The 19,534-nt window shown below is 36.4% G+C and overlaps 1 protein-coding gene across 2 annotated transcripts in view; it reads right to left on the bottom strand.

Annotated features, from left to right (window-relative positions):
- SCLT1 (sodium channel and clathrin linker 1) overlaps positions 1-19,534 on the bottom strand; it is a 217,858-nt gene that overhangs the window by 154,273 nt on the left and 44,051 nt on the right. For both annotated transcript variants that reach the window (XR_006295405.1, XM_043568522.1), the window contains exons 7-9: positions 11,391-11,513; positions 9,172-9,237; positions 4,395-4,465 (exon numbers count right to left, since the gene is read on the bottom strand). Coding sequence is in view for 1 of the 2 variants with exons in the window: in XM_043568522.1 (XP_043424457.1) it covers positions 4,395-4,465; positions 9,172-9,237; positions 11,391-11,513 (260 nt within the window). In the remaining variant the exon portion in view is untranslated. The remainder of the gene's footprint in view (positions 1-4,394; positions 4,466-9,171; positions 9,238-11,390; positions 11,514-19,534) is intronic.

Below are 19,534 nucleotides of genomic sequence, written 5' to 3'. Positions count from 1 at the left end.
CAATATCCACAAAACAATCAATGTGATGCATCACATCAATAAAAGAAGGACAAGAACCACATGATCCTCTCAAAAGATGCAGAGAAAGCATTTGACAAAATACAGCATCCTTTCTTGATAAAAACCCTCAAGAAAGTAGGGATAGAAGGATCATACCTCAAGATCATAAAAGCCAAATATGAAAGACTCAACACTAATATCATCCTCAATGGGGAAACACTGAGAGCTTTCCCCTAAGGTCAGGAACAAGACAGGGGTGTCCACTCTCACCAGTTATTCAACATAGTATTAGAAGTCTTAGCCTCTGCAATCAGACAATACAAAGAAATAAAAGGCATCCAAATCGGCCAGGAGGAGGTCAAACTTTCACTCTTTACTGATGACATGATATTCTATATGGAAAACCCAAAAGATTCCACCAAAAAACCTCTGGAATTGATTCATGAATTCAGCAAAGTTGCAGGATATAAAATCAATGCACAGAAATCGGTTGCATTCCTGTACACCAACAATGAAGCAACAGAAAGAGAAACCAAGGAATCAACCTCATTTACAATTGCACCAAAACCCATAACATACCAAGGAATAAATCTAACCAAAGAGGTGAAAAAATTATACACTGACAACTATAGAAAGCTTATGAAACAAGTTGAAGACAACACACACAAAAAAAAAAAAGGAAAAATATTCCATGCTCCTGGATAAGAAGAATAAATATTGTTAAAATGTCGATACTACCCAAAGCAATCTACATATTCAATGCAATCCCTATCAAAATAACAGCAGCACTCTTCACAGAGCTAGAGCAAACAGTCTAAAATTTGTATGGAACCAGAAAAGATCCAAATAGAAAGAAGCAATCTTGGAAGAGGAAACCAAAGTAGGAGGCATCACAATCCTGGACTTCAAGCTGTACTACAAAGCTGTAATCATCAAGACAGTATGGTACTGGCACAAAAACAGACACGCAGATCAATGGAACAGAATAGAGAACTGAGAAATGGACCCACAAATGTATGGCCAACTAATCTTTGACAAAGCAGGAATGAATATCCAATGGAATAAAGACAGTCTCTTTAGCAAGTGGTGCTGGGAAAACTGGACAGAGATATGCAGAAAAATGATCCTGGACCACTTTCTTACACCATACACAAAATTAAACCCAAAATGGATGAAAGATCTAAACATAAGACAGGAAGCCATAAAAATCCTCAAGGAGAAAGCAGGCAAAAACCTCTTTGATCTTGGCTGCAGCAACTTCTTACTCAACACATCTCCAGAGGCAAGGGAAACAAAAGCAAAAATGAACTATTGGGACCTTATCCAAATAAAAAGCTTCTGCACAGCAAAGGAAACAGTCAGCAAAACTAAAAGGCAACTGACAGAATGGGAGAAGATATTTGCAAATGACATTAGATAAAGGGTTAGTATCCAAAATCTGTAAATAACTTGTCTAATTCAACACCCAAAAAACCAAATAATCCAGTGAAGAAATGGGCAATAGACATGAATAGACACTTCTCCAAAGAAGACATCCAGATGGCCAACTGACACATGAAAAACTACTCAACATCACTCATTATCAGGGAAATACAAATCAAAACCACAATGAGATACCATCTTATACCTGTCAGAATGGCTAACATTAACTACTCAAGCAACAACAGATGATGGCGAGGATGTGGAGAAAGAGGATCTCTTTTGCACTGCTGGTGGTAATGCAAACTCATGCAACCACTCTGGAAAACAGTATGGACGTTCCTCAAAAAATTAAAAATAAAACTACCCGATAACCCAGCAATTGCACTACTAGGTATTTAGCCAAGGGATACAGGTATGCGGTTTCAAAGGAACACATGCACCCCCATGTTTATAGCAGCACTAACAATAGCCAAAGTATGAAAAGAGCCCAAATGTCTATCGATGGATGAATGAATAAAGAAAAGTGGTGTGTATACATACAATGGAGTATTACTTGGCAATCAAAAAGAATGAAACCTTACCATTTGCAGTTACATGGATGGAACTAGAGGGTATTATGTACACTAAGCGAAATTAGTCAGAGAAACAGAAACATCCTAGGACTTAACTCATATGAGGACTTTAAGATACAAAACAGATAAACATAAGGGAAGGGAATCAAAAATAATATAGAAACAGGAAGGGGTATGAAATGTCAGAGATTCTTAAATATGGAGAACAAACAGAGGGTTACTGGAGGGTTGTGGGAAGGGGAATGGGCTAAATGGGCAAGGGGCATTACGGAGTCCGCTCCTGAAATCACTGTTGCACTATATGCTAACTAACTTGGATGTAAATTAAAAAAAAAAATTATAAATAACCTAAAAAGTAAATAAAATAAAATTTCAAGCCCACCACTACTACGTTCCCCTCATAGCAGGCCCCCCAAGGTAGGCCTCTGGGACCATGTCTGAGTTTATGCTAATGAAGTGACACAAGGTAGGAATGGGAGCTGGGCCATGCTGGAAAGTGCAATCAGGTAATTAGAGAGTTGAGGCTTTGAGCCATGTAATATAGGCCTGACATCTTGACCTCCAGGGAGAGAAGGTAGACTGGAGATTGAATTCAATCAAAAGGCCAATGATTCAATCAGTCATGATATTTAAATTGCAAAAGTATAGTCAAATAATGTTTTATTGGATGACACAGTCATTGAGAAATATCATTAAAAAAGTAAATTTATTTAGATTTAAAACAAATCATAGGCATATAATAAAAATACAATAAAATGTCTGGACACTAAGGCTTAGGTCAGCTTCCTAGTTGGTGAACACAGTGATGTGCCAGGAGGGTGCTGCACCCTAGTTCCATGGGCAGAGGACATGAGAGTTCTAATTTTGAGATCTTACTAGATCTCACTCAATGGGTCTCTTCTTTTGGCTGGTTCTGATTTGTGAACTTTATAATAAAATTTCAATCATAAGTATAGTGCTTTCCTGAGTTCCCTTAGACATTGTAGAGAATTACTGTGGGGACACTTGTATTTGGAGCCAGTTGGCCACGAGTGTGGGTGGCCCGGGGATCCCTAAACTTGAATCCTAGTGAGGGTTCTTATTGGGGATTGTGCTCTTAATCTGTGGAGTCTGGACTAAACATGGTTAGTGCCAGAACTGCACTGTAACTTGTATACTTTCATACTATCTAGAGTTTTCTCTAATGGACTTATATTAGTTTTATAATTAAAATAAGACACTTCCATTTGGAAGAAAGAGAAATAAAATCTTGGGATTGAATACTATTTTAAAATGTAAAATCATTATCAAAAGAAATACAGAGGACCAAATAAGAGCCTTTGAGTAGAAATGTGTAGGGGAAAAGAATGTAAATTTATTTAAATTAAATTAAAAAGCTGATAAAGGCATAAAATTTTGTGAAATGCATTCTTCTTTTTTTAAAATAGCAAAATGTTATTTTGTGGGGCCAAATACATGATGGTGTAAAAAACGAAATAAATAGCAAGGTTCATTTAACAAACAGAAACTTACATTTTTTTAATAAAATGTAAATATATACTACAATTTAAAGATATTTCTAAGTTACTGCATCATAGAGCAAAAACCCTATTATGATTATACTTTTGACGTTTCAGTATTATGATTAAGGGGGACAAAAAGTGAAAAAAAAGGTTTGGTCATTTGGAGCCCAATGCCAGGCTTGATTGCACCAACCCTGAAATCATGACTGAGCCACAATCAAGAGCCGGATGCTTAACCAAGTGAGCCACCCAGGTGCCCCTAAGCTGCCTGATTTTTAAAAACTCTCTACTGGCTTTCTTGTCTTCCTCTCTGTTCCACTTTCCTCCTACTGGTGCTCCCTGGTATTACATTTCAATAAACTACATGCTTTGACACCCTTTTCTCTGGGTCTAATTACAGGGAAATACAAAGAAGATATGTGCAGAAAAAATGTTTCTAAGGGAACTGATTTTATTCCATAAGCACTGGTTTTACTATCATGGAACATCCTTTCATGTGTATATTAATAGATGCCTCCTCACTAATTGTCTTGATTTCAATCTGCCTTGAGAGAAGCTTAAAAGGGAAGAAAAAAATTCATGGAAAACTCATGGAAAAATGATGGCATCATCACTTGCTCTGAAGTAAAATAATTTCTTTAAAAATTTATTTATCTTGAGAGAGAGAGAGAGAGAGAGAGTATGTGTGTGAGTGGAGGAGCGGCAAAGAGAGAGGGAAGAGAGAATCTCAAGCAGGCTCCACACTATCAGCATGGAGCCCAATGCAGGGTTGGAACTCATGAACCAAGAGACCATGACCTGAGTCGAAATCAAGAGTCAGAGGCTTAACCGACTAAGGGACTAGGCATCCCTGAAAAAAAATTATTAATAAAATAACAAAATTTATTTTTGAATTTACCTAAGTTGTTTTCGGAGTTGCTCAATTTCCACATTTTGTTCAGTTACTGTTTTCAGAAAGTGTTGATTAGTCTGCCACAAGAAAAAAAACAGAAATATTCAGTATTAGAACACTTAAAACTACATCTTCAAAGACTAACTACAGGGCATAAAAGTAGAAAAAATTAAGTCATGATAATGATTAGCGTTTTTGACTATAAAATATAACCTTGGCAATATTTCCTCACCTTTACTACATTAGGGGATGTCTGCTTCACTTCAAACCATGTGCATCTGTTTTTCTATGTTTTAGGTCTTTCCTTGAATATTTGAACCTCCTTTATTCACTTAACTGCCCAGAAGGTGACAGGTGTTGCAGAATTCATGTCCCCAGTATGCTCTGGAAGAGCTCGATAACAATGACTGAAGAGAACTGGTGTGTAAACATCTCACTTTCCTCCTATGCTCCATGGTGGAATAAGTCTGAGCCTGTTATACAAAGGCTTCCAGAGTTCATTGGTAGGATTCAGTCTCAGTTACCCATGGTGTTAACTGGCATGATTCTTAAAAACCCTTTGGCTACCTTCTCTTCCTTTCCCAGTCTCACTTCGCCATTTCCTTACTGGTGCTCCCTTGTATTATCTCCTAAATAAATGACATGCTTTAGAATCATTTTCTCACGGTTAGCCTGCAAAGGAACCTAAAGTAAGATATGTAGCAGTCTTCCAACTGTAGAAAAAACTTTTTTTAAGGAAATTGATTTTCTTCTGTAAGTGCTGGTTTTATCACAAAGGCACAGATCCCTTATCCTTATCATCTTTATATGCCTTATAGGTAAAGTCATACAGACTCCAGTTACTTCATAATCCATAGTCTTGATTTCAGTTTCTTCCCATCCGAACAAATCATACATACATCTGTCCAAATGCTTCTCCCCAAAGCAGTTTTCATTGTGCTTCTATCATATTCTATTCAATTTCATTGACTCCCCCTTCCTCCCTCCTTCCGTCTTTCCCCTTCCTTCCTTCCTTCCTTCCTTCCTCTCTCTCTCTCTCTTAAGAGAGTGTGAGTGGGGAAGGAGCAGAGAGAGAGGGAGGGATCTGAGGAGCCAAAGCAGGTTCTGTGCTGCCAGCAGCGAGCCCAACATGGATCTTGAACTCAAAAACCTTAAGATCACAACCTGAGCCAAAGTTGGACGCTCAACTGACTGAGCCACAGATGTGCCCCACGGACTTCATATTTTTAATACACTATTTTATTTCTTCCTGAAATCAGAATTCCATCCTGCCATCATTTATCCCTCTCACATCCTGTGTGGCCCACTCACTTTAAGACAGAAATAATTGTTTCCTTTCTATATTTTGATAAAATTTTATATGCATTTTTACAATACACATCACATTATATTCAAACATTATATTTAAAGTTCATGTATTCCTGGCGAAAATATGAGTCATTTATTGAAGACCACCTTCTCCCAGAATCCTCAGTGAATGCCACATGATTTAGTACATTCTAAGTACCTAAACCTTTAAGGAATAAATGAATGAATGTCTCCATTGAAACATGGAAGAGTTTGAAGACTGCATCTTTCTTTATTTTGGGAAGCAGACTACTGCAGACCAGAATTTAGTGGTCCATTCACAGACCATAATTTAAGAGGCCAACTATCACACACAGGAAAAGAAGGCTAGAATTATGAAAGGTAGGTAAATTATACCATATCAGAATAGTTAAAACGAACAAACTGGGTGCAGCACTGGGCATGAATCAGGAAAGACCTAATGGTTACATGTAAATAATTGAAGGGTTGACTTGAAGAAGTGAGCTTGTTCTATGTTACTCCAAAAGATAAAATCACATATCAATGGGAGGAAATTTATGAAGATTTTAGTTTTCTAATAATCAGAATTCAAAAGAACAGACTTTTTGGGGAAGTGATAAATCTCTTACAAGGAATAGCTAAAGCATAGGCTAGATGATCATTTAACTGAAAAGCATTTAATGAAAGATGCCTATGTCATTTGAGGAAATAGATGACTTTTAATATCATTTCAAATTCTCCTGTCAAGCAATCTCAATGACTTCAGTCCAAACTGATTCACATCTCTGAATTCTTCTATGTCTGTAATGCACCATTAATGTTTTATTACATATACTGTCTTAGCATTAACGTGATTAATGCTTGTGTCTTTTACCAGTTGGGAACACCTTAAAAATAAATGACATAGAGCAATTAGGAGAATTATAAATTGAAACTGTGAATTATAAAAAGCTAGTGTTAGAAACTAACACACTTGATTTGCTAGCAAGCCTAGTAGAGCTCAACAACTGCAACTGAATATGGCTTTGGTGTTTTGTATTTGTCATTACAAAGAAAATTAAATACTATATTAATATTCTAGAGTTTGAAGATTCATAAAGGTCCAAGGAGGCATCCCTTTCAATCACCAATCATGATTATTTCATATGTCATCCTGTTTTACCAAGTAGGACAGGAATTTATGGTTAGATGCACATTTCTCTTGCAACCTTTAACAGTGAAAGGAACTTAATATGCAATTAGCAAATATTTTTGAGTAATTTTATAGAGATGAACAAATCTCAAAAAAGAATATTATTTCACTAAGAGAACCTCTAGGAAATATCAACTACTATTATATAAATAAATATATATTTGTAATAAATAAATATAAATTTGTACTTTTACGTATCATTCACATCACTTCCATATGTTACAAAAGTGCACTGGTCATGAAAGATAATTACTTCTTGTATACTCACCAATTTACTGTACATCATAGGGACTGATTCCATTAATCAGCTTATTATGAATTCAGGAAACTTTTTTATGGAACTGCTTGATTTTTATTTAAAAAAAAATTTTTTTTTTCAACGTTTATTTATTTTTGGGACAGAGAGAGACAGAGCATGAATGGGGGAGGGGCAGAGAGAGAGGGAGACACAGAATCGGAAACAGGCTCCAGGCTCTGAACCATCAGCCCAGAGCCTGACGCGGGGCTCAAACTCACGGACCGCGAGATCGTGACCTGACTGAAGTCGGACGCTTAACCGACTGTGCCACCCAGGTGCCCCATGAACTGCTTGATTTTTAAAGGGTACTTTTCTTCAAGTCTGATTTTTACTCAAACGTGCTCCTATGCCTATGCTCTGAATGCTCTTTGAGACATACAAAATCTTTACAATCAGTTAGCTATGTCTCTTCACATTTAGCAGTCTTGTTTGCCACCTGATAGGTACATTAAGAGAAATTCTTAAGTTTCAATATTTCTTTTACCATTTTCCTTTATTTTAACCACCAAGACAGCCTCTTCTTTGCTCTCTCTCTTTCATCTCTTATATCCATCTTGTCACTCCTTTATCACTTTTGGCTAAAATCTATGAATTCTTGTGTCTTAGAAAATTTTTAATGCATTTCCTATGAATACTCAAATATTTGCTTCCCATGACTTTTATCATAATGATTTTGGGTTGCTTATAATAAAATAGGAGCTCTGTGGTATAAGGTAACAGAGGATTATATAATCCCTGAAATTCTAGGAGATATACTGAAAGAATGAATAATTGTGATAATAGGTTAAACTACTGATTTCATGCAGAAATATGATTTCCTGATTATGGATATTAGTCATTTAGTTCTGGAGAACTTTTAATATTATTTTTAAAATGTCTAAGAAGTATATCATCAAAAACTTTAAGTGATTAAAAAATAGAAGCTAAATAAGGCAAAATTTATTTAATAATTTTTTGCATGGTTAAAGGAGAAAATTTTGAAAGATAGAAAAAATTAGATAACTTACTTTTGATGGCACAACTCCACTCTTAAACAAAGACATTTTCATTAGGTACTAACAAGAATTAGCAGAGTAACTAAGCAAAATGAAGAAAGGAAGGAGAGGAATTACCTGGGATGTCACAATTATATTACTCAGCAATGAGGTAAAATAAAATTCCAAGAAGAAAGGAAAAGAAAAGGAGACAAAAGAAGAGAAAAAGAAAAGTGAGAGGAGAAAAAAGGTAAAGAGTAGAATTAGGAAGGCTAATTACATTTCTTTTAGAAAAATATTAAAGGGAAATTTAGATATACCAAATAATACTGGTGGTCAATCCACTAATAAATGATCCTTAACGTTCCATTATTTTTAAGCAATTGGTCTATTAGTTTATTTAACAGTTCTACAATTCTTATTATATACCTAGCAGTGTGCTACACAAAATGGTAAGAATAAAGAATGAGAGGGGTGCCTGAGCGGCTCAGTCGGTTGAGCGTCTGACTTCAGCTTAGGTCACGATCTTGCGGTCTGTGAGTTTGAGCCCTATGTCGGGCTCTGTGCTGACAGGTAAGAGCCTGGAGCCTGCTTTGGATTCTGTGTCTCTCTCTCTCTCTGTACCAACCCTGCTTGCACTCTCTGTCTCTCAAAAATGAATAAATGTTAAAAAAAAAAAAAGAAAGAAAAGAAAAAAGAAAGAATAAAGCATGAGTCATACTCTTGAGAAGCTCACAGTCTAGAATACTCTCAGGAGATCCTACCTAGGACCCTAAGATAACCATTAGATTAGGTGGTATTTCAGAGAGATTTTAGCTTTAGATCTCCAGTAAGTTTTGTGAATTCTGTCATGCTATTGAATGTAAAAGATAAAAAAGAGGACTGCCTACTTATCTTAATTTCACGTAACACAGGATTTTCTGTTACTGATTTTTATTAGCATAAATAATATTTATAGTGACAATTTCTAGTTTGTATAAACAAGCACACTAAATGGATACTTTCACTTACCATTTCTATGTTCTCATTAGTAACATGAAGTTGCTTGTTCAGTTGTTGAAAATTGGTCAGTTGATCCTATAGTAGGAAGGTAGAAGTGTACATAAATAGCATTCTGTACAACAGACATAACCTGTATGTAAAATTAACCTAAAATCAAGTCTAAATTCATTGTGCCTAAGTTTAGATGAAATTACTTGCCTTTCTGTTATTGTGTGAATTAACAGTTGAAGAAATAAGACAAAAACTTTTAAAAATGATTACAAAAAATGAATGTATTTATTTTTTATGTAAGACAACTATTTCTAAAAATTGGTTTACTAGTAAATAGACATGCTAAGAGAGACATTGCATAATTTTGGAAAACTACATTCAAACCTACTCAAAACCTATAGCATAAAACCCTGGCACAGGAATTATTGTCCCTCTATCCCCTTTTAAAATTCTCATGGCTTGAATTTTTAAGTTATGTCATTATCTGTTATGATCCTGTTAAACACAGTATGTGCAGGGGACACAAAATTGGAAGGGGCTGTTAATATGTTGGATGACAGAATTAAAGGCTGATAGATAACTGGGGAAATAAGGACAAAGTATTATTTGTAAAGTCTTGTTCAAAAAAAGAAAACTAACTGCATAGCTACAGTACAAGAATAAAGGTAAATAACACAGGACTTAGTAGATTGACCTAAATGAGGAAAACAGCCTCAAAGAACTAGATTGTATTAGAAATGGTTTCTAGATCTCAGAAGTAAAAGCCTTTTCTTTTTGATAAAATGCTATCTATCTATATACACATATCCATACACAGACACACTTTCAATTTTTTTTTTTTGACACAGAGAGAAAGAAAGAGAGGGGTGGGGGAGAGGGAGAGAGTGGCAGGGAGGGAGAATCTTAAGCAGGTTCCAAGCTCAGTGTAGATCCCTACATGGGGCTTAATTCCATGACTCTGAGATCATGACCTGAACTGAAATCAAAGGTCATTCACTCAACTGACTGAGCCACCCAGGCGCCCCCACACTTTTGAGTATAGTTGACACACAATGTTACATTAGTTTCAAGTATACAACCAACACAATAGAGAAGTGATTCAACTTCTCTATACATCATGCTATGGCTCACCATGAGTATAGCTACCATCTGTCACCATACAATGTTGCTATAATATCACTGACTATATTCCCTATAATGTGCCTCTTATTCTTGTGACTTATTCAGTCCATATCTGGAAGCCTGTATCTCCTCTTCACTCCCCTTCACTCATTTTTCCCATTCTCCCCGCTCCCCTTCTCTCAGAGGTAAACGTCTTATGGCTCAGACTACATATGGGTTATTTGCAAACCAGGGAATATATAGAAAAATCATTTTGTAAAGTGCAAAGCATCATGTAAGCATTATTATGACTCCTTTAGGTAAAAATTCCCAATAATGCTGATGATAATAGGAACAATCTTAAACTGGAATTTGAAAAGTCCATAAATGAGAATTAAAGAAAGGCGTGATAACCAATGTATTTACATAGCTGGCTTCTCAAAACCCACAGAAAAGGAATCAGAATTGGGATTACTCTACAACTGTCAATGTTCCCAGCAGAAAAAGAATCAATGGAAGGATAAAGGAGGCAGATTTTTCAAGGAATGGATGGTCTTGTGACATGGTAAGTTCATGTCAACAGAGGTATACAGCAAAAGCTTAATGTCCACTTTGACAATATAAAAATCATTCTTTGGATAGAAAGAATGCCTTAATAATCATTAAGATCTCTTCCTATTATAAAACTCTAATCTGATTAACCTATGCTAAAACACTTGATACCTATCTTAGAGGTCACATTAAGGGTGTTAATATTTTCATCTTACATGACGTTGTCACTATATTTGAGCAGGTTTCTTCACTGGCCATGATCTAATGAATAGTTTCTGTCTTAAGCAAGGTAGGAAATTAACAATATAAAAGTTTGGGGGTCCATTTATACAGAATCATCTTATACCTGCTTCTTAGAACTAAATACAGCTTCCACTGCTAATTTATATTATAAAACCTAATGTACAATAGGCACTGCTTTGACTAACTGTCCAAGAAATATCTAATCAGCAAAGATCTATTTAACATAAATAACACAATGGACACTTAGGCATTCCTCTTCAAAACTGAGTTTCTCCAGAATGAAGATATATAAGAAAACTATGAAAACTGATATGTAAGAAAACTATGAAATCCAAGATTACCTTTTGTTTTTGACTTTCAACTACATGAATCTGGGCCTCAGTCATATATTCCTGGTAAAGTCTCTGAAGTCTGTCCAACTCCTGAGAAGCAGTCTGCCAGAGTTCCACAGCCTGAGTTTTTTCCTATAAAACAAAAAGAATCAAGAATTCACTAAATTATTAGTAGGCTATTACACAGTACAAATGAATCATATTCTTTTACAGAACGAATTCTTATATATAAAGTCACAAAAATATAAATAAGACTGTGTAAAGATGGTATAGTCGTACTATTTTTGATGATATGCACTTTGTATTTTTTTTTAATCTTTTTTTTTTTTTTTTCTTGTCAGGGGGAAGGGCAGGGGGAGAAGGAGAAGAGACTCTCAAGCAGGCTCCATGCTGGGCATCAATGCAGCACCCGATTCCATGACCCTGAAATCATGACTTGAACTGAAATCAAGAGTCTAGACACAACCGACTGAGCCACCCAGACGCCCTGATATGCACTTGTGTTAATAACAATTTAGAGAAGAACCCAAAAGATGAAATTTCTTATGTTGAAATTTTTTTATTATTTCATAGCTAAAATTTAACTTTTTAATTTTTTTTAATGTTTATTTTTGAGAGAGAGAGACAGAGCATGAGCAGGGGAGGGGCAGAGAGAGAGGGAGACACAGATTCTGAAGCTGGTTCCAGGCTTTGAGCTGTCAGCACAGAGCCCAATGCGGGGCTTCAACTCATGAACTATTGTTGATAGTGCTGCTGTAAACATGGGAGTGCATGTGCCCCTCTGAATCAGCATTTCTGTGTCTTTGGATAAATTCCTAGCAGTGCAATTGCTGGGTTGTACGGTATTTGTATTTTGAATTTTTTAAGGAACCTCCATACTGTTTTCCAGAGTGGCTACAACAGTTTGTATCCCCCCTAACAGTGCAAGAGGGTTCCCATTTCTCCACATCCTCGCCAACATCTGCTGTTTCTGGAGTTAATTTTAGCCATTCTGACCAGTGGGAGGTGGTATCTCATTTGGATTGTGTTTCCCTGAGGATGAATGATGTTGAGCATCTTTTCTTTGCTTAATTTTTTTTAATGTTTATTTATTTTTGAGACAGAGACAGAGCATGAGTGATGGAGGGGCAGAAAGAGAGGGAGACACAGAAGCCAAAGCAGGCTCCAGGCTCTGAGATGTCAGCATAGAGCTTGAGGTGGGGCTTGCACTCACGAACCATGAGACCATGACCAGAGCCAAAGTCAGACGCTTAACCAACTGAGCCACTAGGTACCCCTTGAGCATATTTTCATGTGTCTGTTTCCATCTGGATGTCTTCTTTGGAGAAGTGTCTATTCATGTCTTCTGCCTATTTCTTCACTGGATTATTTGTTCTTTGGGTGTTGAGTTTGAGATGTTCTTTATAGATTTTGGATACTAACCCTTTTTATCTGAGATGTCAATTGCAAATATCTTTTCCCATTCTGTTGGTTGTCTTTTAGTTTTCTTGACTGTTTCCTTTGCTATGCAGATGCTTTTTGTCTTGATAAGGTCCCAATAGTTCATTTTTGCTTTTATTTCCCTGCCTCTGGAGACATGTCAAATAAGAAGTTGCTGTGGCTTAGGTCAAAGAGATTGGTGCCTGTTTTCACCTATAGTATTTTGATGGTTTCCTGTCTCACATTTAGGTCATTCATCCATTTTGAGTTTATTTTTGTATATGGTGTAAGAAAGTAGCCCAGTTTCATTTTTCTGCATGTTGCTGCCCAGTTCTACCAGACCCGTTGGCTAAAGAGACTTTTTTCCATTGGATACTCTTTCCTTCTTTGTTGAAGATTGGTGTATTTGTGGGTCCATTTCTGGGTTCTCTATTCTATCCCATTGATCTGTGGGTCTGTTTTTATGTCAATACCATACTGACTTGATGATTACAGCTTTGTAATACAAGTTGAAGTCCAGGATTGTGATGCTCCCAATTCGTTTTCTTTTTCAACATTACTCTGGCTATTTGGAGTCTTTTGTAGTTTCATACAAATTTTAGGACTGTTTGTTCTAGCTCTGTGAAGAATGCTGGTGTTATCTTGATAGGCATTGCACTGGATGTCTAGATTGCTTTGGGTAGCATCAACACTTTAACAATATTTATTCTTCCATTCCATGAGCATGGAATGTTTTTCCATTTGTTTGGATATTTTTCAATTTCTTTCATAAGCTTTCTATAGTTTTCAGCATACAGATCTTTTACCTCTTTGGTTAGGTTTATTTCTAAGTATTTTATGGTTTTTGGTGCAGTTGTAAATGGTATTGATTCCCTGATTTCTCCTTCTGTTGCTTCATTATTGGTGTATAGAAATGCAACCGACTTCTGCACATTGATTTTATATCCTGTGACTTTGCTGAATTCACGTATCAGCTTTAGCAGGTTTTTGGTGGAGTCTTTCAGATTTTCTATGTAGAGAATCATGTCATCTGTGAAGAGTGGAAGTTTGGCTTCTTCTTTGCCAATTTGGATGCCTTTATTTGGTTTTGTTGTCTGATTGCTGAGGCTAGGACTTCCAACACTACGCTGAACAACATTGGTGAGAGTGGACGTCCCTGTTATTTCTGATCTCAGGGGGAAAGAGCTTGGTTTTTCTCCATTGAGGATGATATTAGCTGTGGTCTTTCCTATATGGCTTTTATGAGTTAAGATATGTTCCTTCTATCCCGAGTTTTGTGAGGGTTTTATCAAGAAAGGATGCCATGTTTTGTTGAATGCCTTTTCTGCATCTGTAGACAGGATCATATAGTTCTTATCCTTTCTTCTATTAATGTGGTGTATCACATTGATTGATTTGCAAATATTGAACCAACCCTGCAGCCTAGGAATGAATCCCACTTGTTCATGGTGAATAATTCTTTTAATGTACTATTGAGTTCGATTTGCTACCATCTTGTTGAGAATTTCTGCATCCAGGTTCATCAGGGATATTGGCCTGTCATTCTCCTTTTTAGTGGGGATTTTGGTTTTGGAATCAGGGTAAGGTAATGCTGACTTCATAGAATGAGTCTGGAAACTTTCTTTACATTTGTATTTTTTGGAACAGCTTGAGTAGAATGTCTGGTAGAATTCCCCTAGGAAGCCATCTGGCCCAGGACTCTTTTGTTGGGAGATTCTTGATAACCCATTCACTTCTTCACTGGTCTGTTCAAGTTCTCTATTTCTTCCCATTTGAGTTTTGGTAGTATATGAGTGTCTATGAATTTGTCCACTTCTTCCAGATTGTCCAGTTTATTGGCATATATAGTTTTTCATAGCATCATCTTACACTTGTACTTCTGTGGTGTTGGTTTTACTCTCTCCTCTTTTATTTGTGATTGTATCTATTTGGATCCCCTCTCTTTTCTTTTTGAAGTCTGGCTAGGGGGTTATCAATTTTTTTTATTCTTTCAAAAAGTCAGTTCTTAGTTTCATTAATGTTTTACTGTTTTCTTTTGGATTCTATTTATTTCTGCTCTAATGTTTATTATTGCCCTTCTTCTGCTGGCTTTGGGCTTTATTTGCTTCAGCTTTTCTAGGTGTAAGGTTAGGTTGTGTATTTGGGACCTTTCTGACTTCTTGAGATAGGCCTGAATTACGGTGTATTTTCCTCTTAGGACTGCCTTTGTTGCATCCCAAAGGGTTTAGACTGTTGTGTTCTCATTTTCACTTGCTTTCACGTATTTTTAAGTTTCTTTTTAAATTTCGTTTAACCTATTCATTCTTAAGTAGGACGTTCTTTAACCTCCATGTATTTGGGGGCTTTCAAGTTTCATAGTGTTGTGATCTGAAAATATGCACAGTATGATCTCAATCTGTTTGTACCTGTTGAGGGCTGTTTTGTGACCCAATATATGATCTATTTTGGAGAATGTTCCATGTGCACTCGAGAAGAATGTGTATTCTGCTTTATTATGAAAAATTCTGAATATATCTGTTAAGTCCACCTGGTCCAATGTGTCATTCAGAGACATTGTTTCTGTACTGATTTTCTGCCTAGATAATCTGTCCATTGTTGTAAGTGGTGTACAAAAGTCTCTTACAATTATGGTGTTTATCAGTAAATTTGCTTCTGTTTGTGATTAATAGATTTATATAAGTGGGTGCTTCCACACTGGGGGCATATTTACAATTATTAAAACTTGGTGCAGAGAACCTTTAATTATGATATGCCTTTTTTTATTTGTTACAGTCTTTCTTTTCAAATCTAGTTTGTCTGATGAAAGTATGGCTACTCTGGCTTTCTTTCAACGTCCGTTAACATGATAGATGGTTCTCCATCCCCTCACTTTCAAGGAGTCTCTTGTAGGCAGCATATTGATGGCTCTTGTTTTTTATCCATCTTGAAACCCTATGTCTTTTGATTGGGGCATTTAGTCCATTTACATTCAGAGTGATTGTTGAAAGATATGAATTTAGTGCCATTGTGTTTTCTGTAGATTTGATGTTCATGGTGATATCCCTGGTCCTTCTGTAGTCTTTGCTGCTTTCCACACACACGGTACCCCTTAGGATCTCTTATAGGCCTGGTCTAGTCATCACAAACTCCTCTAGTTTTCTTTTTGTCTGGAGAACTCTTTTTTTTCTCCCCTTCTATTCTGAACAACAGCTTTGCTGGATAAAGGATTCTTGGCTGCACAATTTTCCTATCCAGCATGTTGAATATTTCCTGCCACTCCCTTCTGGCCTTCCAAGGTTCAGTGGACAAGTCTGCTACTACCCTTATGTGTCAACCCTTGTAGGCTAAGGATCGTTTGTCCTTAGCTGTTTTCAGAATTCTCTCTTTATCTTTGTATATTGCCAGAGTCACTAGGATATGTCATGGTGTTGACCTGTTCTTGTTGATTCTGAAGGGAGTTCTCTGTGCCTGTTGGACTTGGATGCCTGTTTCTTTCCCCAGATTAGGATAGTTCTCAGCTATAATTTGTTCAAATAAACCTGCCCCTTTCTCTCACTCTTCTTCTTCTGGAACTCCTATGATATGGACACTCATTTCATTTCATGGAATCACTTAGGTCTCCAATTCTCCCCTCGTGATCTAGTAATTTCCTCCCCCCTGCCTTTTTCTTTTCAGCTTATTTTCCAAAATTTTATCTTCTATTTCACCTCGTCTCTCCTCTGCTTCTTCCATTCTCGCTGTCACTGTTTCTAGTTTATTTTGCATCTCAGTTATAGCATTTTTAAATTCATCATGACTAGTTCTTAGGTCTTTGATCTCTGCAACAAGAGTTTCTCTGGTGTCTTCTATGCTTTTTTCAAGCCCAGTTGTTAGTCTTATGACTGTTATTCTAAATTCTTGTTCAGATATATTACTTATATCTGTTTTGAACAATTCTCTGGCCTTGCTTTCTTCTTGAAGAAATCTTGAATTCTCTTTTGGGGAGAATTCCTCCGTTTTGTCATTTTGGCTAAGTTTCTGTGTTTTGTGTTTCTTCTGTGTCCTGCACCTGAGTGTACTACTATATTAAAAAGGGGTCATACCCTATCCAGGCCTGGCACTCCAGGTATTTTTGGTATATGCGGTGTGCACTCTGTTGTACATTTTGGCTGCTCATCCTAGTGATCAGTACTGTGCAGAGCTCCTCTTTGCTTGTGGTGGCGGAATGTGTGGGCCTTCAACCAGATGTGCTTTAATGTTTTTGATGAAGTAACCAACTCACCCCCCAAAAAAGGAAAGAGGGTGGAAGTCTTATCCCATTAAAAGAGAAAAATGAAAAGGGAGAAAAGAAACCCAAATAGAGAATCAAAAAACTATAAGGCTAAATTCAGGGAGAGAGAGAGGAAAATAAAGAAGAAGAGAAGTTGGAAAAAGAACAGAATAAAAATGACTATAATAATATATTATATATATATATATTATTTATACACACACATATATATATGTATATAAGAATTGACCAAAAACAAATCAGAAACTTTGAGCCTGATTCCAAAAGAAACATTAAAAGAGGGAAGAGAAAGAAAAAGAAAAGAATAAAGGAAAACAAACAGAAAAACAAACAAAAAGAAACACTTGTGTGTTGGTGCCGAGGACCAGTGGCTGTGCTGGTCTGGAGGAGAGGCCAGCTGTGTTGTATCAGTAAGTCTTCCTCCATTAAGTAAGCAGTTGCCATATGGGCAGAGTTTGGTGTAACCTGGTCTCGCCTCCACTAGGGGCCACTGAGGTGCTCTCTTAAGTCCCACTGTGTTGGTGTTGGTGTTGGGGAGAGAAATGTCAACTCCCCAATCTCTCTTCCCTGGACTGGGTATCTCAACCCACGCTGTTCAGGCAGTCCTCACAGAATAGTTAGGGGAGTCAGCTTGCCCTGATCCATAGTTCCTGCGCCTTCTAAGTGCTCAGCTGGGATTCATAACCCAAAGTCTCAAAGGACCCAGCTCAGTGGGACTCCTTTCCCCTGTTCTGGAGTAGAGCCACCCGACCCTGCTGATTTAAAAGGCCTTTGGCTGGCATCTGCAGGGTCTCTTTTCCTTGGGGAGGCAATATACCGTCTTCACAAAGTACTCCAAGAAGGGGACTGTTCTCTCCCAGTACTCCTCTGAGATTCTACACCATGCTATGTGCTTTGGAGCTGGCTTCCTCCTCCCCAGAAGCATGAGCCAAGGCTTCCAGCCTGGTTCCACAGAAAGCCACGCACTTTTGAAATCTTGTTTCAGCTTCTAAGGCTTTTTTGCGAAATAGAACCTGGTACTCTCCATATTTTTTGTTCCCCAGTCTGTGGTCCAGAGAAGTTTTCCTTTTGTGCTAATTTGACATTGGAATTTCACAGCCCCTCTCTTTCTCTCCCTTTTTTCTCTCCACAGAAGGGGTTCCCTCCCCTCTGTGCCTATGCCGTTTTATCTCCCCCAATTCACATACATGTACTTGGAATTGCCAAGCTGTCTCCCTACAACAGTGGAGATACTCCTGCCACTCTGCATATCTATTTCCTGGATGTTCAAGTGATCTGACCGAAATAGAGCTATGTTTGAGGAACAAGGAAAATCCCAGTCCCCCTACTTCTCTGCCATCTTAACTTCTCCCTCTCCAATTTCTAGTTCTTGTTTTTCAGTTTTACTGAAGTATGATTGACAAATAATCATTGTATATACTTAAGGTATATTAACAGAGGGTTGTTTTACATATGGTCTACCACAATCTATTAAGGACTACTGAGAATTGTACATTGTGCATCAGCTTTTGCTACCTGGTTAGAAAGCATTCAAAAGCTTCAATTAATTTTCATTCATTTCTATATAAATATTTAGGAATCCTGATAATACTAGTTTGAACAGAGTAAAGAGCATGCTTTTTCAAATTCCTTCCCTTTACACATTACAAAAATAAAATTAGAGTTAAATACATGCTCCTTTATCAAGGTACATATAGCCTGCCTGATTAAATTCTCAATTTCACAAGTATAAAAATTTTAAAACCAAATTTCTAGGATATAAAAAAAGTGATTTTTCATAGATAACGATAAAATCAAAATCACAATAAAGAATTTGTAATCTCCATTTATAAATGAGGAAACTGAGGCACGTAAGTAGAAAGTAGAATGAGATTCAAATCCATACAAGTTATGAGATGCCTAGAATAGAAAATTATAAATTAAAATTAAACTCCTTTATGTATAATCACAAAAATGTTCAGTGTAGAAAACAGGATATATGTATGTATAATATATATATATATATGTATACCAAATACATATATATACGTATAACAAATACATATATATGTATAACAAATACATATATATACATATATATATATAACAAATACGTGTGTGTGTGTGTGTGTATATATATATATATATATATATAAACAAATATTTCAATTACTATGAGGGAGGACAAAAGGAGAGAAAGTAACTTGGAGAAGTATAATTTTGAAAAAATATAATTCTATGATCTTAGAAAACTGAAGAGAACACAGTATGAAAATAAAACACAGAAAAATGAAAAATGTAAATTTAGGTGAGTGAATAATTTTAAAAATTTTCTTGGGAATTAAAATATTTTAATAAGACATAAAAATCACGTCAAAAGCTTTATGATTCAATTAAAACATACATTTTGTAACTATATAACAATTTAGGGAGGGTATATATTATACGTTTTGTTAGCTGTTAAATGTATCTTGTAGAAAATCAGTATGTATTAATTTTGCTGTTC

The sequence above is a fragment of the Prionailurus bengalensis genome, chromosome B1 (genome assembly GCF_016509475.1).
Source record: "Prionailurus bengalensis isolate Pbe53 chromosome B1, Fcat_Pben_1.1_paternal_pri, whole genome shotgun sequence".
Lineage (NCBI taxonomy): Eukaryota > Metazoa > Chordata > Mammalia > Carnivora > Felidae > Prionailurus > Prionailurus bengalensis.
Note: the sequence above shows the minus strand (reverse complement) of the source record. Positions and strands in the feature narration are given on the sequence as shown.